Source organism: Rhinolophus ferrumequinum, chromosome 22 (assembly GCF_004115265.2).
Source record: "Rhinolophus ferrumequinum isolate MPI-CBG mRhiFer1 chromosome 22, mRhiFer1_v1.p, whole genome shotgun sequence".
In the NCBI taxonomy this organism is placed as follows: Eukaryota; Metazoa; Chordata; class Mammalia; order Chiroptera; family Rhinolophidae; genus Rhinolophus; species Rhinolophus ferrumequinum.
The window spans coordinates 27,902,687-27,926,575 of record NC_046305.1 but is presented as its reverse complement, the minus strand read 5'-3'; the positions used below and the strand labels follow the sequence as shown (position 1 = coordinate 27,926,575).

The 23,889-nt window shown below is 40.6% G+C and overlaps 2 protein-coding genes across 5 annotated transcripts in view; both read right to left on the bottom strand.

Annotated features, from left to right (window-relative positions):
• The window catches only part of SLAMF1 (signaling lymphocytic activation molecule family member 1), a 56,118-nt gene extending 52,560 nt beyond the window's left edge, over positions 1 to 3,558 (bottom strand). The window contains exon 1 of the mRNA XM_033093509.1: positions 3,511 to 3,558. The gene's annotated coding sequence lies outside the window, so the exon portion shown is untranslated. The remainder of the gene's footprint in view (positions 1 to 3,510) is intronic.
• A 1,267-nt stretch (positions 3,559 to 4,825) lies between these two features.
• CD48 (CD48 molecule) overlaps positions 4,826 to 23,889 on the bottom strand; it is a 31,625-nt gene continuing 12,561 nt past the window's right edge. Inside the window, exons 2-5 of one of the 4 annotated variants that reach the window (XM_033093510.1) lie at positions 13,702 to 13,803; positions 9,675 to 9,986; positions 6,494 to 6,760; positions 4,826 to 4,965 (exon numbers count right to left, since the gene is read on the bottom strand). In XM_033093510.1, the coding sequence (XP_032949401.1) occupies positions 4,886 to 4,965; positions 6,494 to 6,760; positions 9,675 to 9,986; positions 13,702 to 13,803 (761 nt within the window). In that variant the 3' untranslated portion in view covers positions 4,826 to 4,885. The remainder of the gene's footprint in view (positions 4,966 to 6,493; positions 6,761 to 9,674; positions 9,987 to 13,701; positions 13,804 to 23,889) is intronic. The other 3 variants (XM_033093511.1, XM_033093513.1, XM_033093512.1) reach the window with 3 other exon arrangements.

Sequence of the window (23,889 nt, the reverse complement as noted above, 5' to 3'; positions counted from 1 at the left end):
CTCAAGTGGTGCTTTTGGAACCCCTTTCATCTAGCACTATGGAAAGGGGATCTCATTCATGAGGAAGAGAAGGAAAAGCCACAGGTCTCTCCCAACTCTAACAATTTTGATTCTGATGATTTTCTCCTCTCTCCCTAGTGTTCTATTTATATAGAATGGGGGTGAAGAGTGCTGGGGTTATCGCTGGAGTAGCAAAATCAGTTTGGGTACCCCTTACTAAGCCTAGAGGTAGTGCTATCCCTGACTTATTTGTAGCTCTTTTGAGAATGTGAAGTCTCTTTTTCCTAGCTCTAAATTTGAGGCAGTGGGGAAAGTCCCATCAAGAATCCCTTTACAGATATCTATGTGATGAGACAATGAACCAATGTGTTTGTTGTGCTGTCTGCTCCATAGGAGCCTCTGTCCAAGCAGGGCTCCCGGACACAGAGGTTACTGGGCTGGGAAGAATTTATTGAGAGGATTGTATTTTCTATTTCACTAAGGAGGGAAAGAAACCAACCAAGGCACTAACTATCAGGGGTTATCAAACCCTTGTAGGCAGATGGAACATCAGAGGCAGAACCAAGCATGGTGAGGGCTCAGTAAAAAACAGGAGTTACGAAAGAAATGTATCAGCTGGAAGAGGTGGAATAGAAGAAAGAAAAAATAAGAGACAGGAAGATGATGGAAACAGAAAATGAAAGTGATAGAAATGTGGAAAGAGGAAGATGGTGGAGGAGAGAGGAAGAACGACTAAGAAGCTGAGGTCAAGAGAAGGGGACTGGGCAAAGGGACTGGGCTATAGCTTGCCCAGCTGGAGCACAGGGGGCTGCACAAAGCAGCTAGTGAAAGAGAGCAAAGGCCTGTGGTTACCACTTTCCAGCTGGTGCAGGTTGCTCTGGGCTAAATCTGTCCCCTCCTCCACCATGCAGTCTTCTGAGGAGATGGTGAGGGAGAGAGGAGGGGGTGGCGGGAGGGGACAGCACACCTCTCCAGGTGCAGGGGCTGCCACTTTAACAAATGCACTTTAACATAGCTCAAAGGCACTGGAAGTGGTGGATTCTGTTATTCCTGGACAAGAAATGAGGATAAAAGATGGGACTTTTCTAAGACTGCCTTGGTCTCAGCAAGAGTTTTATAGAATAAATATGGTCAAGGAAACCACTTAAAATTGAAATCCCCAATGAAGAATTTTGGAAAGACCTCTCCCAATACCCAGTCCCATTCCTTAAAGGGGAGTGTTTGGGTAAAGAGCGCAGCAGAGAGCCAGGCATCTAGATGGGCTCAAAGTTAGCTCTCATTAAGCAGCTCCCAGCACAGGGCCTCAGCTCCTGGTATGGGAAGGCACTCAGTAAATATGGGTGAGGAATGAATGAACTTATTGATCTGAGGGTCCAGGTCTAATTTATGTGTAACCCTACTTGGTCCCATCACCAGGGCCCAATCCAAGCTGTTCCTTTGTGCACTGCCAGATGTGAAGGCTGCATTCTCTCAGTTCACAGGAGCTCCTGGCCTTGCAAATACTCCATGTGCCACCTAGTGTTGCCTGTTGTGACAAGCTGGTCCCTGGCAGCATAGCCAATGCACTTGAGGACCATGGGAACCTGGGAAGGATGATTAAAATTTTTAACTCGAGAAGGGATGGAGTATGGTAGCCAGAGCAGGGTAGGAAGTGGAAGAGAAAACCAATTCCCATAGACAGGCCTAGAACAGCAGAAAGCCTGGAGAGATCTTGTGCCTTTCTGCTCAATGGTGCGTGGACAGCAGCATCTGAGTCTCCTGGTAACTCATTAGAAATGCAGACTCTTGGTCCTCACCCCAGACCTACTGACTTAGAGTCTGCATTTTAATAAGACCCCCAGGTGATTTGCTGTAGTTATAGTGCAAGTTTCAGAAGCACTGATCTGATCTAATCCAAGGTGTTAAATTTTACTTAAATGTGGAGCCAGCAGAGGGCAATGCTGCAGGGCTGCGAGAGCATGCTGAGTGACCACCTGGAACAACTTGTCCTCTGACTTTATTTCACCGTGAAAACTTTGGGAAAGTGCTGGAATATCTTTTTTGCACAAAGACAAACAGCTTGAGTTCACTGAATCACTCCACTAAGTTCTGATGTATAGGAAAACATATGAGGGGTTGGGGAACACATGAGAATCAGACTTGGTCTCTGTACTAGAACTCCCAGAAAAGCCACTGTCTTGGCTTAGGGTATCAGGTGTCCTTCAGGCAAATTCGGATTCACGGGCATGTGACCTGTGCAATTAAACAAGGAGTTATGGAAGCCACTGTCTTCCATAGAGTGTTGGTGGAATGTGTGTGCATCAAGAAGTAAAATAAAAGCAGTTAAGTTAGTGTTTTGCAGTATTCTCATTGTGCTGGTAAGAACAAAATACATCTGCATGTATAAGCCACAAAATATGAATTGAATATTTTCAGTGATTCCACACAGAAATTAAATGTTCTTGTATCACTCAAAACTGACATGGCAAAATATAAACAGCAAAATTTATAATAATAATTTAGAATTTTAATTTTCTTAGAACAACATTAAACAGCAAATTAAAAAGTACTATCCCAAGTAGAGAGAGGCTGTAGAAGAAAGGGAAAACCTTTATTTTAGTACATTTAATGATGCTTTTCCCCCTGCTTTTTGAACAAGGGGTCTTACATTTTCATTTTGCACTGAGCCCCACAAATTATATGTATCTGGCACTGCCTTGGGGGATGGGAGAGGCAGGGGACAGTTTCTGTCTGTGACCTACGCTGTCTAAGGTGGGATTGCCTCAGTTTCCAGGTAACGAACCAATAGAAACATGATGCCTGGAGAGGTGTGCCTTTTCCCCAGCAACTGAGGAATACTCTGACTTGAGATATACAGTTGACATTTCTTTCTTCTTTTCCCGTTAATGCTCTTTCATTCTGCTAGTACGTGAGTGAGTGAGTGAGTGAGTGTGTGTGTGTGTGTGTGTGTGTGTGTGTGTGGTTTCCTCAATAAAACCTCCTCTTATACCAAGAAAAAATGAGAGAAAAAGGAAAGACACTGCGAACAGGAAGAAAACCTAGATGGCATAATTGCAGGATGCAAGCTGATTAGAAGTGATGTTGAGGTGGGACTGCAGGCTGGGATGAGGGAGAGAGTGGGTGTTTTAGGAAGCCCAGACTATCTCGTGGTAAAAACCGAAACCCCAAATTTCTTATCATGTATGTCCGATGCAGACCAGGCAGCTGCCTTCTAAGCAATAGCTTGGACTCAGTCTCCTTGCATTATGTGGCTCCACCTCTGAGTCCCTTACTTCCTATTGGCTGAAACCAGGCACGTGGTTCCCACCTTCTATTGGCTAAAACCAAGCACATGGCTCCAGATAGATGACAGGGCACTAGGAAAAGGAGTCTTTCTATTGGACCATGTATTAGCCAGGGTTCTCCAAAGAAACAGACCAAAAGGAGGTACACACACACACACACACACACACACACACACACACACAGATTTATTATAAGCAATTGGCTCGTGCAGTTATGGAGACTTACAAGTCTGAGTCAGCAAGCTGGAGACCCAGGAAAGCTGATGATATAGTTCCAGTCCAAGTCCGAAGGCAGGAAAAAACAAATGTCCCAGCTTGAAAACAGTCAAGCAGGATGAGTTCCTCCATACTTGCAGGTGGGTGAGCACTTTTGTTCTACTCAGGCCTACAACTGATTTAATGAGACCCACCCATGATGGAGAGGGTAATCTACTTTATTCAGTCTACTGATTCAAATATTAATTTCACACACACCCTCACAGACACACTCAGAATGACGTTTGACCAAATGTCTGGGCACCCCCATGACCCAGTCAAGTTGGCACTTAAAATTAACCACCACAGCCTGGGAAGAAAATGTAAAGTTTTGGCAGAGACAAAGCATTGTCTCTTTCAGAGAGGACTAGATGTGGGGAAGGCTAGTTTGGTGTAAAGGCAGTGACGCGTGGTGGGGCAATTCCCAGAAGAGGGGGTCTACCCTTTAGTGACTCTCTCAGCTACAGGCCTATGGGGAGCCTTCGAGAAGAAAAACACACAACAAAAATTTCAGTTGTTATGTCAGTAGTGGGCCTGTGTGCTCCTACCTTCATATAATGGAAGACCTTGGTGAGAACATTTTGTCAATTTGATGGTTTTATAGGATCCCATGACACAACTAGGAATTGAAGAGCTGCCCACACAGCAACAATAATGAAAAGAGGACAGGGAACTCAGTTCCCCATGAAAGGCTTGGGAGGGACTCTTTTATGTGGTAAAGCTGCATACTCAGTTCTGGGGAGTAAGCCTGATGCCACATTCCCAGGAAAACTAATGAGTTTGTTCCTCAGAGAGGCCGGAAGAAAGCAAACCACTAGGAAGGAGGCCAGAATTTGGTGAGGGGGAAATTTGGGAGTGCTGGAACCCAAGGAAGTCTGGCACGAATGTGACAGCAAGAGTCAGAGACAGCACAAATGAACTCTTCAGCCACACTGACAGGAGCCTATGGTCCCAGTCTCTTCCCCTTTGTATCTCAGTGTTCCAGTTTGTTGAGGCTGATGGAGCTGGTATTGTCTGACAGATTTGGGGCAACTGTGGGAATCCACTTTGACAATCATCTTAAATATTTAGTTAAACAAGATAGCACTGCATAGGATAATAACATTTTTTGGTGGGAAGAATATATGTGTATTTATATATGTGTGTTAGAAAACAACTAGGGGGTATAAAATAAAATATTAACCATGCTTTTTAAAGAGATAATTTGAAAATCTTTATAGATGCCTCAACAACACACTTTCTGCATCCCATAGAGCCAGAGCTTCTATCTGGGTTAAGAGCATGGTTGCTGACAAAGGCAAGATCCTGCAGTCTTGAAGTTTCACTCTTGAGTTAGGAGAGTTTTCTCAGGTCAATGGGAGGCCAAGAATGGTGGACACCATGACCACTAGCCACGTTGCAATCCAAGCTACTCCAGAGGATAGGGCTGAAAGAGAAAGCGATGTCTTGATTAGATGTCAAACACTTAGATGTCTTGATTAATGCATTGAGAAGGGGTGGGGGTGTGGACATTTTCATGGGAGCAAGAGAGTTTCCTCCATGAATTCCCCCAGTGTGCCTGGGACATCTTCTTCCCAAATTGACTCAATCTCCCCAGACGTAAACTGTAGAGTGCAGAAACCCCCCAACTATCACTGGTTCAGCTGAGTCCTGTGCTTGCAGGTTCCTTTGCACGTCTGTGGGCCTGGGAAAGAATCACTGTCCTCCACCGGACAGAAACAAGGTAAGGCAGAGCTCCAGGTATAGACAGATGACCATATAATGCTATGCACAGCTGACCTTAGGGAAATAAGGACCACTACCCCTTCCTGTTTCTCCATCCCACTAACCAAGGAGGAATCAAGGAGGAAAAAGGGGGAAGAAAAGAGAGATAGGGAAGGAAGGGAAAAGAAGGAAATGAAAACAGAGGAAGGGAGGAGAACAGAGTTGAGGAGAGGAGTGGAGAGGAAAGAGAAGGAGAAAAGAGGAGAGGAAGTACAAAATAATGAGAAAAGAGAATGGTGATAAAGTAAGGAAGAGAGATTAGGGATGCTTTTCTAGGATAATTGGGGTGGCTAACAAGTGACAAGATAGGTCTAGCCCTTCCAAAAAAAATGAATGTATTATTGTTTTCATCCTTTCTGCAAATGAGCAGTCATCCTCATTTTATAAAGGACAGGGATTCACTCAGTCCTTATAACAGCATGAGATAAGCACTACTATTTTGTCCGTTATTTAAGAAGGACATGACTTGGAGAAGCTAAGTAACTTGCTTAGCTAGTCAATGACATTTCCAGAATTGATCTCACATGTCTGACTCCAAAACCTGTGATCTTACTACCCAACATTAGCTATCCCACTATAGGATCTGTTTACACTTGATAGAAAGCCAGGAGTGATGCTCAAGTGAGTGGATTATCCAAGGAGACAGAGGAATATGAAACATAAACCCCAGAATTTTCCTGTCTAAATTCATCAAGGAGCACACACCTGGGAAAGAGCAGAGAGCCTCTACCTTAGGATAAGACTCTCACTCCTACTTACTACTTGTTCTCACTCATGCTCATCTCCTTGGCCTTTCTTGCTTTGCTGATTTAGGCTGTCTACCAGAAACCCCTCTATGTAACTGATCAACAATGTGTGGCCTGCTCTCCCACTTGCCCTCTTTCTCCCTGCCCACCCTGATATCTCAGATTGTCCTACAATTACCCTGGCCTCAGATTCTAGGACTATGCATCATTACAGCGGGCAAGGGGAGGGGATGTCCTATACAACTGCCTTCTGCAGATGAGGACACTGAGCTCCACAGAGGTAAGGCGGGTGGTAGCAGAGCCACAAGTAGAACCCAAGTCTTCCAGATACCTTTCTGATTCTCCTCCAAGTTCTGTGCCAGAAGGCTGAATAGGATCTCCATACCTTTCTTCATTCAAGAGAAAACTAGTGCCCACCTCATCTCCCTTAGGAATATTTCTTACCCAGTTTACAGGTTGAAGTGAAGTAGACTGTATTACTGCTGTTGCTCACAGGATTGCTGACTTGGCAGGTGTAAAACCTGGAGTAGTTTTGTGGCTTGATGGTGATTTCAAGCACACCACTCTGGAGCTCTTTTGGAACGGGCCCTGAGTCCCTATACCAGGTATAATTGAGAGACTGGTTGAAGATCACACATGACAGGATCAGATAACAGCTGTTGTTCACTTCTTGTATCTTCTCAATTCTTATGTCAGGCTTAGGTACAGGATCTAAAGACGAGGAGGATGTTATAAGATGAAACGATGGATTTATGCATATATGAGGCATTTATGCTGTGAGGGTCTAGCCAACAAAGTACAAAGGAAGCTAGGGAGGGGCCGAGTGTTTCCAGAAGTGGAGTCATGGATAAGAAGCTCCTAGACAGGGAGTCAGTAAGCAGCTTTGCCCTCCGGAAGGCTTCAAACTGAAAAAGCTACTCCTTGGGTGAAACTAAACTGAGTCCAGCAGGGGGAGCCATGCACCCAGAAACAAAACGGATTTCTGACCATCTGTGGGCCAGAAAGAACAGCACAGCAGTATGTTTGCAGAGAAATCGCTGCGGTCAGACTTAGTATCCCAGCTGTCTGAACTGCTCAGGGCCCCTTCTCTAGCAATGGCCTGCAGTTGGCATTTTGGCCCATGGGTCCTTCAAGGGCTCTTGTGCTCAGATTCAGCAAGAGTGTTAGGGTAAGAGACACATTGCCCTACACATGGCAAAGCCCTTTCCTGGACTCTGGCAGAACTACAGAAAAGAACTTCATGTAACCCCCAGCACCTGTCAGCATTATATCTGTTAACTTTGGTATCTCAGTGTCTAGTGCAGTGCCTGCCACATAGCAGGTATTCTATAAGTATCGGATGGATGGATGGGTGGATGGATGGATGAATAGATGGAGCAATTAAGAGATAGAAAGGACAAAACACTAGCTGGATTGAGACCAGCCTGGATCCTGGACCTGGCTCTGTTGGAGTTACATTAGGCAAGATAATCAACTTCTTGAATTTCCTTCTCATTTTTAAAATGACTCTACCTCATAGTACAGTGTCAGTAAGATAAAATGTCATTGTCCATGGGAAAATGCTTTCTGCAGAGTGTAAGTGTTATATGCATGTTGGAGGGCACATTATGATTTCTGCTGTTGTCCTGCTGCCAGATGGGAGAAAAGGTAATCCTAGCATCTGCTCTTTCCTTTGCTAGGGTCATTTTACTTGAAATCCTCTGGGGTCTTTTCGTTCTGGTCAGGGGTAAACCATTTGCAGAATCAGTGCAACTCAGATGTCACAGGATTAAAATGTGGCAGTCAATTGACCAGATCAGAGCTTGCCTCTGGGTTGTATGTGTATGGAGGGGCAAGAGGAGCTCTACTAGGCTGGCATCCTGAACTCCAGACTCATCTCTTCCATGAAACCCTCTCAGATTGTTCAACTCCCCTTGTACTCTCTAATTGAGCATTTTTATATCGTTTCTTTTTTTTTTTTTTCCATTTCCTGTGGTCTAGCCTCTTGTCTTACACAACTTCTGCATTTCCCACGGTGAGCAGCACAGCACTGGGCACTTTGTGGGTGGGATTTACTGAACTAGCTGGGGTAGTCTGGTTCCAAGACATCCCCTTTGAGCTATCAGAAATTCCTGGGCTGAACTAAAGGATAATTCTTCTGCTAATCACATCCTGAGGGTCTTATCTTCAGGCAAATGTGCTGAAGCCAAACAAGCTTGTGGATTTTTAAATATTAAGAAACTTTGCAAGCTGATGGTGTAACCACTAGTAGCTTGGAATTGGCTGTATGGGAGTATTTACCACAGAAACTGGTAAATGATATAAATTTGGGTGATTTTTAAAAAAAAAAAAAAAAACACCACTGTAAAAGATTTTGACTCAGGACCTCCTGAATTTTCAGGCCATATGACATGGAGAAAGTGAGAAGAAGGGACTTTAGCCTGTTAAAATAGAGACTGTCTGGCTAGTGGGACATGGATATATACAACAGTTCTTATTTGCACTGCTTTAGCATTTTAAAAATTATCTACTTTGATTCTCATAACATCTTAAAAGGTAGACATAATTATTCTCATAATATGACGAGGAACCCAAGGCTCTGAGGTACACATCTCTCTTGGATGTTTGCCCAGCCCCATTTCTCTAATAATTGCCTACCTCAATCCCAGAGAAACCTCTGCAGGACATGTTTCTGCTTTATAACCTGACACTTTTGGCCATAAATGTTTAGATCAGATACACATACCTGAATGAAGTTGGGTTAATCAGTTTCTGTCTCTTGAGAATTTAAACTGAGAGATACAAAAGTCTAGACTTTGAGAGATAAGTCATGTAAATGACACAGATCCATAGACACAGTCCACAGATTCCCGAGGCTGGGGACTCTGGACTGGCCCTGGTTCTCACTCTTCCTCCCCTTCAGCCCTTCCTGAATCTTCTAAACTCCTTGATTGTTCTAAATAGTCCTAGTTTCTTAAATAAGATCTCCTTTTTTGCTCAAGTAACATCAAATTGGTTTCTGTTACTTGCCATCAAAAGAAACTTACCTAATATGGGCACAGAGGTATTAAGATCTTTTTCCAAGATCACACAGCTAGTAAGTGACTAAAAGACCAGAGTTTTAACCCAGGTCTGTCTGATTCTAAGTAGAATGTCTTAGTCCTCATTCCACATATACTGGTTAGGCTGGAGTTACGAGTGGAAGGTTTTGTCCCATCCATTCTGAAAGGTAAAAAGCCCTCCTTAATAGTTCTTGCCCCATCCTTTATCTCTTCTATCTTTTCCTTAAGTCTGATAATGTCTTTGTTCAGATATATTATTAAGATGAGCTCAGAATTGATCTGGGTTGATCACAGAAAAGCATGAAGAGAATAGAGAGGAAACCATCTCTATTGTTTTCCTTCACTTCAAGTCTTAGACTCACTAACAGCAGAAGAGGTTTTAAATGTCCCAAGGCTATCAGTTTGGGTTCTGCTGGCCCCGGCTCACTCCCAAGCGGAGCTCGCTCCAGGAGAAATGAATTAAGCCTGTCCTGAGGATTTTCTCTCCTCTTTCCAGAGAGAACCCCCATGATCCCCAGGAAGCCTCCCACTGGTCCATCCAGGGCTCCAAAGTGGAGACATGCCCTTTGGTTCCCCAAACTCACTAAACACCTCCAGTGGGATCTTCCATTCCTCTTCTGCCCCAGCCTCCTTTAACACCTTCAGGAGGTAGGTACTGCTGTCTGTTTCCAGGACCTTATAGATGTGGAGTGTGCCATTTCGACGATCAAATGTGAGCCTGTCCTTAAATTTAGAATGGAAGTAGTAAGGTTCAGGCTTGTTGGACTCCCATTCTACAATCTTCTGGTTGGTAGTGTAAAACCAGGTGAGTTTTTTGTGGTTATCAGGCAAATTGGAGATTTGAAGACTCACATTGCTGCCGGAGACCGCAAACACTGGATGTTCTGAATGACCTGCTAATGAGAGTCAGAGTGAGACCTGTTTTAGAGAAAGCAGAGATGCCCTGTGGCCCAGATTTTGGCCTGGGCTGGTGGATCAGATAAGAAGGAAGGTATTTCTGCTTGGGACCAATGAGTATCTTTATCAGAAGACCTGGCTTCCTAATCATGAATTCAATGAAATTTGGAGATTGAGAAGTGGGTATGGGGGCAGGGGATGTTGCTTATAATTCATTTGGTTCTGCCTCAGACAATAAAGAAAATGGAGACTGAGGCTGGCCCAACAGATTTTCAAATAAAATAATGACAGGTCATGTCTCCTTTCTGGGCTTGTGTTCTCTAGTGGTTCAATTTAGTTTTCCGGCAGTAAGTGGGGAGTAGAGGAGAAACAAGGTTTGAAGTGAATGGGAGTCAGTGCTATTCAGTGGCTAAGTATTATAGAAGCGTGAAGGCATTTCATTAACAAAAATGTATGCTATTTTTCTGGCTTTAGTAAAATTTGTAATATTTGTCAGCTTTTTTTCTTTTTAATCTTTTATTTTATTTTATTATTTTATTTATTTATTTTTTTGTGGGGGGAAGGGGAACAAAAAAGGGACTTTCTTGGGGAACAGTGTGTACGTTCAGGACTTTTTTCCAAGTCAAGTTGTTGTCCTTTCTACCTTAGTTATGGAGGCTGCCGTTCAGCTTCAAGTTGTTGTCCTTTCAGTCTTAGTTGTGGAGGGTGCTGACTCAGCTCCAGGTCTAGTTGCCGTTTTCTAGTTGCAGGGGGCACAGCCCACCATCCCTTGCGGGAGTCGAACCAGCAACCTTGTGGTTGAGCAGACGCGCTCCAACCAACTGAGCTATCCGGGAGGTCAGCAGCAGCTCAGCTCAAGGTGCTGTGTTCAATCTTAGTTGCAGGGGGCAGAGCCCACCATCCCTTGCGGGACTCGAGGAGTTGAACCGGCAACCTTGTGGTTGAGAGCACACTGGCTCATGTGGGAATTGAACCGGCAGCCTTCAGAGTTAGGAGCATGGAGCTCTAACCGCCTGAGCCACCGGGCCAGTCCTATTTGTCAGCTTTTTAAAACTTGTGATATATTGGGATTTCTTTTCTCATTCTAACTAAATTCATTTTTGTTCTTATTTGTATTTACAGTTCTGTTCTTTCTTTCATGAGGGTACCCCAAATTGTATAAGCCTCAGCTCTAAAAACAACAGGTTTACTTAAGGCAATGAGAAAGAAGATAGCTAGAAGATACAAGATGAAGGGAGGCCTATTTGGCTTTTTGTGGAAAGGGAGAACTACTCATTCATGCACTGCAAAACAATGCTGTAGTCACCGATGGACTGCATATACAACAGTGGTCCCATAAGATTATAATGGAACTGAAAAATTCCTATCAACTAGTGACATCATAGCTCTCTTAATGTTGTAGTACAACCCATTATTCACGTGTTTGTGGTGATGCTGGTGTAAATAAACTTACTGCACTGCCAGTTGTATAAAAGTATAGCACATACAATTATGTACAATACATAATACTTGATAACAATAGATTATGTTACTGGTCTATGTATTTATTATATGATACTTTTTATTGTTATTTTAGAGTATATGCTTTGTACTTATAAAAACATTTCTTGTAAAACAGTATGCTGTTACACTTGCAGCAGCCTCATATTGTGTTTCTTGATTGCATCATATTCTCTTTGCTTGATTTAATCTCATGTTGTTTTATAAATTTAGTGTGGCTTAAATGTACACACAATGTTTATAAAGTCTACAGTAGTGGACGGTAATATCCTAGGACTTCACACATTCATTCACCACATACTCACTGACTCACTCAGAGAAACTTCCAGTCCTACAAGCTCCATTCATGGTAAGTGTCCTAATGGGTGCACCATTTTCCATCTTTTATACCATATTTTTATTCTATCTTTTCTATGTTTTGATATTTTTCTGTATAGTAACATGCTGTACAGGTTTGTAGCCTAGGAGCAATAGGCTATATACCCTATAACTGAGATGTGTAGTAGGGTATACCATCTAGGTTTTTGTAAGTGCACTCTCTGATGTTAACACAATGATGAAATGCCTAATGACACATTTCTCACCACGTGTCACTGTTATTAAGCGACACATGACTGTATAGGCTGAGAAAGATCAGTAGAAAGTGGCTAACGGTAGAGGAAAGAGGAAATATGATTTATGTCACTCCAGTCTTATACACTCTCACACAAAAACTGAGTCATACTGTTCAACATCATATATATACCTAGTTGTTCTCTTCCCACGCATCTATCATTTCCAAAAGCATTCTCCTCAATGGCGAAAGATGAAAATGCCTATGTCCCAGGACTTTCAAGTTTCTATTCATTAATCCTTCCAACTATCCATCTATCTATTCAACACATATTTATTAAGCACTTACCCTGTGCCTGGAGCATATGCAGACACACCTAGGCATTCATTTCCACAGTGCTTCTGATTTGATTGGTCCATTTATACTTTATAATCTCTGTGACATAATCGATTCAGTCTAACTAAGCAATAGTATTTGAACAACCGCTATGTGTCTATGCTATGCTCTGTGCTAGGCTCTGACATCAGAAATGTAGATAGTGTCTCTGGTTTCTTGGTGTCTTCAGGATTTTAAAATCAATAGACATACTTGTATATTCTAGACTTGTTCTCATTCTGTTAATTGTTTTCAATGTGGATTAATAGAAGTGGTGACAATAGATCAGTGTTTATCAGTCTTGGTACTATAGATATTTTGGTCCAGAAATTATTTGATGTAGGGGGCTGACCTTGTGCATTGTAGAATGCTTAGCAACACCCCTGGTCTCTGCCCACTGGATGCCACTAGCATTTCCCCAGTTATGACAGTCAAAAATATCTCCAGACACTGCCAAATGTCCCCGGGGTGGGGGCGGGAGAATCTCCCCATCACCATTCGAGTTGAGAACTACTGCCCTAGGTAATCCTTCCAGACTCTCCAAAAAGTGTCAGATATATGCTCAGAAAAACAGCACAACCCACAATTAACCACGTCTTTATTTTTCAGTAAGGAGTCACAGCCAACCACCAGGATGGCCTTTTTGGAATCATTATACTTTGGTGGTGAACAAAGGAGGAAGGAAAGATACAACATCTGGTGTATGTCTATATCTTAGCATTTATTATATTGAAATGATCTGTTTAATGTCTACTATCTGTCTCTATCACCAGACAGTAAGCATCCTAAGGACAAAAACATTGAGTCCTGTGAGTCTATTTCACTTTCCATTATAGGATGGTGGTTAAGAGCAGGGGCTCTGGAATCAGATTGCCTTGGTTCAAATCCGGCTCTGTCATTCACTAGCATATAACTATGAACATGTTACTTACCTTCTCTGCTTTTGTTTTAGTACTTATCTCCTAATTGTATGTGTCAACTTAACTGGGCTAGGGATGCCCAGATAGTTGGTAAAACATTATTTCTGAATGTGCCTGTGAGGGTGTTTCTGGAAGAGATTAACATGAATTGGTAGACTGGGTAAAGAAGATCACCCTCAAAAAAAAAAGAACTTCACCCTCACTAATGTGAGTGGGCATCATCCAATCCTTTAAAGGCCCAAATAGAACAAAAAGGTGGAAGAAGTGTCAATTTACTCTCTGCTTGAGCTGAAACATCCATTTTTTCCTACCCTTGGACATTAGCACTCCTAATTATTGGACCTTCAGACTTAGACTGTGACTTACAACATTGGCTTCCATGGTTCTCAGTCCTGTGGATTTCGACTGGAACTACACCACCATCTTTTCTGGGCCTCCATCTTGTGGATGGTAGATCATGAAATTTCTCTATATAGAGAATTATATAATATTCATTATGCTTACATACCATAATATGGTTATGCCATAATTACATGAGCCAATTCCTTATAATAAATTTCTTTCTACATATTTATATATACCATATTTTACCATGTATAATTCGCTCCCATGTATAATGTGCACCCATGTTTTTGGCCCAAACTTTCAGGGGAAAAATCTTTTATTTTAATTTTTTAATTCAAATTTTTTATTTGTTTGCATTTAGGTACTTGTTTTTTGTATTATAAAGGAGGTTTAGCATTTATTTTTTAACATATTATGGTACAAGAAATTTTACGTAACAAATCATTACAAAACACAAGAACAGACACAAGATACAAGAAATTTTATGTACTGGTAACAAATTTATGATATTTATACATCATAGACGGCCAAGAAATCCATTGTTGTAAGTTTGTCATAAGTTCAACAAAACCGATTATCATATTCCAGGGTATTATTTTGCATACAGATATCGTTATTGATTTCTAGAGTTACACTTTTAACTCATAAGCATAAATAAAAGAATCAAAACATGTATGTAGATACAGAATTAGTACTACCCATGTATAATGCACATCTTTATTTTTCCCTCATAAATCTGGGCAAAAAAGTACGCATTATACATGGCAAAATATTAGCTCTGTTTCTCTAAGAAACTTAACTAATACAGAGTTACACAAATAAAATGCTTAGAATACAATTTACTAATACAAATAATCTATGCAAATAAAGTGCTTAGAATACTACTTGGAAGATTAGTAAGCATTCAATAAATGTCATGTATTATTGTTGTTTCATTATTATTGCCTATATTATTTTGTATCCATAACACCAAGTACTATGCCTAAATTATTGAGATGTTTAACAATTGCCTGCCTGTTGAACTTATTTTATTGTACCAAAACAGCAGCAAAATAAGAACAAGACTTATAATTTTTAGAAATGAGTGCCTATATGTGAATATGAAAGAGTGAAGAGTATAGAAGAAGGAGCCTTAAATCCAAAAAATAATAGCAGCTTCTGAAAAGGCTTACACTTGAAGCCTAATGGCCTAAAAGTAAAAGACATTAGTATACACAAAAAAAGACACAAATCTAGGTCACTGTCCTGGGACATGTGATAATAAGAAAGAGAGGCCCCAGCACCACTTTAAGACCAGAGAATTTCCCTGAAGATTCCCTGGGGAAGGAGAAATAAGATGAGAATAATGAGAAATGAAGAATACAGAGCATATAGACTGAAGTCATAAGCCAGACTCAGTAGTAATTTGCATTTTTTCTCCTTGTGAAAATGAAATCTACTTGATAAGGGCAATGAGATCCGTTTTGGCCAGGGTTTCTTCAACATGGTCAAAAGAATTCAAACTGAAGTGTGAGTAAGAGGGAAAAATTATAACTGACAGTCACTAAGATGGTGAGCTTCTCAAAGGCGAAGGCCATGTGTTACTCAATTTTAAATCCCCACAATACTTGGCTTACATTTGGTGTTTGGTATAAAATGAATGAATGAATGAATGAATGAATGAATGAATGAATGAGACAAAATATATACATAAGTGTTCCCAGTCTTCTTCTCTTCCTGACTTTCTAGTAATCAAAAATATTTTTTATACTTTTACTCCCTGTTTAGTTTCTTCCTCTTGCTTACTCCTTAAGAATCATTTGGACTGAACTGGCAGGGAGGAAAGGAGACAAACAAACAAGGGTCACTCAGGTTGGTTTAGAAAATAGTGATGCTTCAGGTAGCCTTCACAATATGAAGACTCAAAAGAGTGAGAATCTCTGGGCAGCAGATGGATGGCATGGTTTGAGAAAACTGAAAAAGGCAGTTATAGGCAGTTAAAGGCAGTTATATAAAGACTGAAAAAGGGGGTTATAAGAGGTGTTACTATAGCTGATAAATTGGATTCCCTTTAACATCTTTTCAGAGACTTCAAGTAGAAATTTGAATTACTGCTTAATTACAGCCAATGAACAATGTCTTTTAAATATGATACTTGTAATGTGCCCAAACTGGGTCAGTGGAGCTCTGTATTATGGCTGGGTCCTGAATAAATGAATCACTATTATGACATAGAAAGCAGAGCAGCAATGGAAGAGGTGCCCAAGAATTCTCAAAAGAAACAACATAAGAGTGTTGGGGATAGCACTCAAATTTTCATATACCTATAAATCAGTGCAAATCAGCTAAGGGAAACATTGAAATTTAACTCCAGCAGCCTTAGATGGGCTGAGACACATGCTTGAAAATAGCAAAGGAAGAGTGAATTTTGTTATGAAATACTTAATGAAAAAGTAGCCTGAAAAAGCAACATAAACCTGACGGTAGAAGCACTAGAAAGAATGCTTGATTGACCATAAAATATGGAAAAAAAGATATTCTATTATCTGAAAGAATTCTATAATCCATTCACAAAATGAAAAAGAAAGATGAATTAATTTTACTAAAACAGAGATTACAAAACTAATGCAGAGACATTGTAATATAATTTGGGGTATTTAGGTGGTAGTTTAGTCTGCTAACAGAGGATTGCCTAATAAATTCTGATTGATTGATTGATATATTTCTTATGTATAATATATTTATGTATTTTTCAACTTTTAAAATAAACTGACAAAATTTTAATTTGCCTTCCTATCAATTCCATATTATAGAAGGTAGGGGAAGCAATGTAAGGAAAGCCACTATTTGATTTAATTCTAACAGGAAGAAGTAGTTGGGTATATGTCTGGATGCTTAGGATAAAGTAACTGTGTTAACCTGTAGTTTATAATAGAAAGTGAAGCAGATATTTTCTGAGCTTACCCATGTTTCTTGTCTGTAGAAAAGCAAAATTAAAATGGGGAAAAATCAGATCAAAGAAAGTCATAATTTTATATCAAGAGTTTACCCAGGAAAGAGAAAGAGGTTCTAAAGAGGAAGTTCTGATTACTCTAAAAACAAGTCACACAGCTTCTAATAAAACTCTTAAGCATGGAAAGAGGAACATTTTAAAGATATGAAGTTACCTGGAGCTCTCTGATTAATCAACTATTTAACAAACCTGCATAAAACTTTTTAGGAAGTAACTTGGCAATAGATATCAAGACCCCAAATTTGTATCATAGGTGACAAGATGAATAGAGTGTCATTTCCTGAGATAGGAAGTCTAATGAGTTCACTAGGCCAGATTACAATGGGCCAAGGACTAAATGAAAGATGAGGAAGAAGCAAAACAAAAGTAAACTATTCTTGCAAGAATTCTTGCAAGAAGGGCCAAGACCTAAGGCAGAATAGGTAAAAGCTGTGTCTGCTGTTTCCCATGATCACATTACAACTAAATTATAGAACAATCAACCTCAAGAATCATCTAAGGACTAGCTGAACAGAACACCTGTAACTAAGGATATAAAAAAGAGGCCACATCAAGACTGGTAGGAAGGGTGGAGATGCCAAATGGGTTGACCTCAAACCCACCAGTAGTGGTTGAGCACCGGGAGGAACACCTTGGTGTTGGAGGTCCCCCCTGAAGAGTGAGGGGTCCCAGCCCCACACAAAGCTCCTCAGCCCAGAGGTTCCTTGCCAGGAAGAGGAGTCCCCACAACATCTGGCTGTGAAAATAAGTAAGGATGCTATTCATCCATCCCAGTGAGATGGAAGGCAGCTGGAAATCCAGACATCCTTTTAAAGGTCCCATGCACAGATTCACTTGCTTGCAAACACTCACCCTGGGCTCTGGCAGCAACTTGAGGGGTGCCAGAGACATACAGGGAAAGACTTAGTTGTGTGGCTTCAGGGCAAGTGCTATAGGGACAGCTGCCATTATCCTAGTGTGGAGCCTGTTTCACATGTAAACCTACAGGAGGGCCTGACCCATCTTTCTTGTGTTGAACCCTCCTCAACAAGGTCAAATCTGAGACTGTATTGGTCTGCTAAAATCCACTTGCATACCACCTTGGTAACTCCTTGGGGCCCTACCCCACCCAGGTGATGTGGCATCACTCAAGACACTCTTGGCTCCTGAGTGGACAGCCCCACCCCATGGGCTTCAGGGGGCTTCTACAGAGGTGGGAAGCCTACAGTGGCCTGGGAAACTTTTGGTGATGGGCTGTCACCCCCCACCCCCAGCTCATGCTGTAGCCTTTCTTAGTGGCTCTCAAGGATCTACAGGCCTGAGGTGAGCAGCAGCTGGCCACAGTGTTCTCAGGGTGTTTTTCAGAGTGGCCACAGGCTCAGCACTGGCACAAAAACTGAATGTGCATTAACTTTGTGAAAACCACTGGCCACACCTGGTGACTCCTTGGGACCCTGCCCTCCCAACTGGGAGGCATTGCCAGGGACACTGTCAACACCAACTCAATCAGCCTGGCCCAGGCTCCTAAGGAGGCTCCCTCAGTGGTTGAGCATTATAAGCAGCCAGCAGGTGGCAAAAGGCTTGGGGTGTGGGGCTCTGGGCCTTTTGCTAAGCTGCCCCAGACCCAATACTGGTAGCAGCTGGCCTTGGTTCACGGTGAGGCCACCCACACATGCTCCTGGGTCCAGCACAGGCAGCATCCAACTGCGTATAGCTTTGTAGCTCCTACCAGGTAGCCCCAGGCAGGTCACAGGCAAGTCTGAAATTGGCCTGCACAGGAACCCCTCCCAAGAGGAACCAGAAACAAAACACCCTGCAGCCAGCCTCAGATCATGCCAGAGCACTGCCCAATTAGCCCCATAAGCAGCACACCCAAAGGGTCGTCTTAATAGGCACAATAGCCTGCTGGGACAAATCCATCTCTGAAGGGTCAGCCCCCACATAGCAGCTCACATGCTGTCTGTAGCCAATCCTCACAGCCAGTCAGCCTAAAAGTCAATCCCACCCACTGATGTGCCAAAAGTAATCAAGGCTCAACTACAACAGGAGAATACATACAACACACACAATGGCAAAGGGACACTCCTGGAAGACACACACAGGTGATCAGGGATACTGCACCACTGGTCCACACAGGACACCTACTACATAAGGTCACCAGGTAAAGACTGAGAGACATAGGAGGTCTACCTAATACATAGAAACAAACACGGAGAGGCAGCCACACTGAGGAAACAAAGAAACAAGTCCCAAGTAAAAGAACAGGAGAGAACTCCAAAAAATGAAATAAATAAATGAAATAAAGGCAACCAACATACTAGAGACAGAGTTACAAACATTGTTTATAAAGAATGCTTAAGAAACTTAGTGAGAACTTCTACAAAGAGAGAGTAAGCATGAAGAAGGATATAAAAGCTATAAAAAAGAACCACTCAGAAATAAAGAATACGATAACCAAAATGAAGAATATGCTAGAAGGAAACAACAGCAGATTAGATGAAGCAGAGGATTGAATCAGCAATTTAGAAGAAAACATAGCAGAAAATACCCAATTGGAACAACAAAAAGAAAAAAGAATTTTAAAAAATTAAGATAGTTTAAGGACCCCTGGGACAACGTCAAGTTTAACAACACTATCATCATAAGAGTACCAGGAGAAGAGAAGGAACAAGGGATCGAGAATTTATTTGAAGAAATAATGACTGAAAACTTCCTTAACCTGGTGAAGGAAATAGACATACAAGGTCAGGAAGTGCAGAGTGTACCAAACAACATGAACCCAAACGGGCCCACACCAAGACACTTTATAATTAAAATGGCAAAGGTTACAGAAAAAGAGAGAATCCTAAAAGCAGCAAGAGAAAGACAAGTAGTTACTTACAAAGGAATGCCCATAAGACTATCAACTGATTTCTCAACAGAAACCTTGCAACCACAAAGGGAGTGGCAGGAAATATTCAAAGTGGTGAAAAGCAAGGGCCTGTAACTGAGACTACTCTACTCAGCAAGGCTATCATTTAAAACTGAAGAAGAGATAAAGAGCTTCTCAGACAAGGAAAATCAAGTATTACCAAGCCAGTATTACAAGAAATGTTAAAGGGACTTCTTTAAGAAGAAGAGGGAGAACAAACAAACAAGCACAAATCAAAAACAAGAATAATAAAATGGCAATAATTATGTACTTATCAATAATCACTTTAAATGTAAATGGATTAAATGCTCCAATCAAAAGACCTATGTCTTTTGACTGAATGGATAAGAAAACAAGACCCATACATATGCTGTCTACAAAAGACCCACCTAAAACTGAAAGACACACATAGGCTGAAAGCAAAGGGATGAAAAAAGATATTACATGCAAGTGGAAACAAAGAATGAAATCTGGAGTAGCAACACTTATATCACACCAAATAGACTTTAAAACAAAGACTATAATAAGAGACAAAAAAGGACATTATATAATGATAAAGGTAGCAATCAAATAAGAGGACATAACGCTAGTAAACATCCATACATCCAACATAAGAATGCCTAAATATATAAAACAAATACTGTCAACACAAACGGAGATATCAACAGTAACACAATCATAGTAGGGGACTGTAACACTCCATTGACACCAATGGACAGATCTTCCAGACAGAAAATCAACATGGAAACAACTGATTTAAATGACACACTAGACCAGATGGATTTAATTGATATTTTTAGAACATTTCACCCCAAAACAGCAGAATATACATTCTTTTCAAGTGACATGGACCATTTTCCAAGATGGACCACATGTTAGGCCACAACACAATTCTCAATAAATTTAAGAAGATTGAAATCATATCAAGCATCTTCTCCAACCACAATGGTATGACATTAGAAATCAACTACAAAAAACAAAAAACAATCAAACAAAAAAACCCAGAAAACTGAAAAACACCCAAACATGTGGAAGTTAAATAACATGCTACCTAAGCAATGAATGGGTTAACAATGAGATCAAGGAAGAAATCAAAAGATACCTTGAGGGGCAGCCGGATGGCTCAGTTGGTTAGAGTGCGAGCTCTTAACAACAAGATTGCCTGTTTGAGTCCCACATAGGCCAGTAAACTGTGCCCTCCACAACTAGATTGAAAACAAGCTTGGAGCTGAGCTGCCAGTGGGCGACCAGTTGCTCAGTGGTTAGAGCATGGTGCTCATACCACCAAGGTCTCTGGTTCGATTCCCACATGAGCAAGTGAGAGACAACAGCTTAAGCTTGGAGCTGAGCTGCTGGTGGGCTGGCTCAGTGGTTGGAGTGCTGTGCTCATAACACCAGGGTCACCGGTTTGAGTCCCACACGGGCCAGTGAGCTGCACCCTCCACAACTAGATTGAAAACAATGACTTGACATCTTGGAAAAACACACTGTTCCCCAATATTTCCCAGTTAAAAAAAAAAAGATACGTTGAGACAAAAGAAAATTAAAATTCAACAACCCAAAATTTATGGGACAGTGAAAGCAGTCCTAACAGGGAAATACATAGTAATGCAGGCCTCCCTTAAGAAACAAGAAAAATCTCAAGTGAATAATCTAATTTTACATTTAAAAGAACTAGAAAAAGAACAGCAAACAAAAGCCAAAGTGAGTAGAAGGAAGGAAATAATAAAGATCAGAGTGGAAATAAATGAAATAGAGTTTTAAAAAAATACAAAAATGTACTACAAGTCTACAGTAATCAAAACAGCATGGTACTGGCATAAAAACAGACACAGAGGTCAATGGAAAAAGAATAGAGAGTTCAGAAATAAATCCATGCCTATATGGCCATTTAATCTACAACAACGGAAGCAAGAATTTATGGTGGGGGAAAGACAGTCTATTCAATAAATGGTGCTGGGAAACCTGGACAAACACATGCAAAAAAATGAAACTGGACCACCTCCTTACACCATATACAAAAATAAATTCAAAATGGCTTAAAGACTTAAATGTAAGATCTGAAATCATAAAATTCCTAGAAGAAAATATAGGAAGAAACTTCACAGACATTACCCGGAATAAGATTTTTACTGATATATCCCCTCGCACGAGGGAAGTAAGAGAAAAAATAAACATGTGGGATTACATCAAACTAAAAAGTTTTTTCACAGCAAAGGAAACCATCAATAAAACAAAAAGGATCCTACTGAATGGGAAAATATATTTACCAATGATATATCTGATAAGAGGTTAATATCACAAATTTATAAAAAACTCACTCAACTCAACTCCAAAAAAACAAACAACCCAATTAAAAAATAGGCAGAGGACATGAAGAGACAGTTTTCTAAAAAGGACATACAGATGGCAAACAGACATATGAAGAAATGCTCAACCTCACTAACCATCAGAGAAATGCAAATAAAAACCACAATGAGATACCACCTCCTCCCATTCAAAATGGCTATCATCAATAAATCAATAAACAAGTGGTGGCGCGGATGTGGAGAAAAGGGAACCCTTGTGCACTGTTGGTGGGATTGCAGATTGGTGCAGCCACTATGGAAAACAGTATGGAGGTATCTCAAAAATCTGAAAATGAAACTACCTTATGATCCAGTAATTCCACTCCTAGGTATCTATCCGGAGAAATCCAAAACTCCAATTCAAAAATCTTTATGCACTCCTATGTTTATTGCAGCACTATACACAATAGCCAAGACATGGAAACAACCGAAATGCCCATCGGTAGATGACTGGATTAAGAAACTGTGGTACATTTATACAATGAAGTATTACGCAGCCATAAAGAAGAAAGAAATCTTAGCATTTGCAACAACATGGATAGACCTAGAGAACATTATGTTAAGTGAAATAAGTCAGACAGAGAAAAACAAATACCATATGATCTCACTTATATGTGGAATCTAAAGAAAAGAATAAGTGAATGAACTAATCAGAAACAGTTTTGGAGACATAGAGGAAAAACTGAGGGTTGATAGATGGGGGGGATAAGGGGGAAGGTGAGGGGATTAGAAAATAGTCGGTAACCACAAGATTGCCAGGGCGTTACGAAAGTTAATTTGGGGAATGTAATCAATAATGTTGTAGAGATTTTGTAGGGTATCCGATGGACACTTGTCTCATTAGGGAGACCACCTCATGGAAGATGTAGATGCCTGATCACTGCACTGTACACTTGAAGCTGAAGCTGAACAATAATGAATATCAACTACAAGTTTATATATACACACACACACACACACACACACACACACACACACTTACAAGAAGCGGAGTACAGCATTAGGAATACAGACAGTGGAAATGTAATGGCTGTATGCAATGTTAGAGGGATAGTGGATGGGGGGAGGGGGGTTGACACAGTGTGAGTGTTACTTTGTTTTGTGCACCTGAAACTAATTAAAAAATAAATAAATAATAAAATTTAAAAAAAATACAAAAATAAAATCAATGAAACTAAGAGTGGGTTCTTTAAAAAAGATAAATAAAATTGATAAACCTTTAACTAGATTCATCAAGAAAAAAAGAGAGAGGACTCAAATAAATGAAATCAGAAATGAAAGAGGAGATGTGACAACTGACACCACAGAAACACAAGATTATGAGAAAATATTACAAACAATTATATGCCAACCATTTAGACAATCTGGAAAAAATGAATAAATTCCTAAAAACATTCAAACTTCCAAGACTGAATCAAGAAGAAACAGAAAATCTGAACCAACTGATTACTTCTAATGAAATGTAATAAAAAAAACTCCCAACAAACAAAGGTCCTGGACCAAATGGCCTCACAGGTGAATTTTACCAAACATTCAAAAAAGAATTAACACCAATCCTTCTCAAACGATTCTGAAAAATTCAAGAGGAGGTAAAGCTTCCAAGCTCATTTTACAAGGCCACCATTACCCTGATTCCAAAGCCACACAAAAAACATTACAAAAAAAGAAAATTAAAGACTGATATTCCTGATGAACATAGATGCAAAAATATTCAATAAAATATTAGCAAACCGAATTCAGCAATACATTTAAAAGATCATATGCTATCATCAAGTGGGATTTCTTCTTCAGATGCAAAGTTGGTTTGTTATTTGCAAATCAGTTAACATGATACACCACATAAACAAAATGAAAGATGAAAATCGTATGATCATACCAATAGATGCAGAAAAAACATCTGACAAAATCCAGGATCCATTTATTATTAAAAACTTTCAGCAAAGTAGAAATAGAAGGAACATAATAAAAGCCATACACGA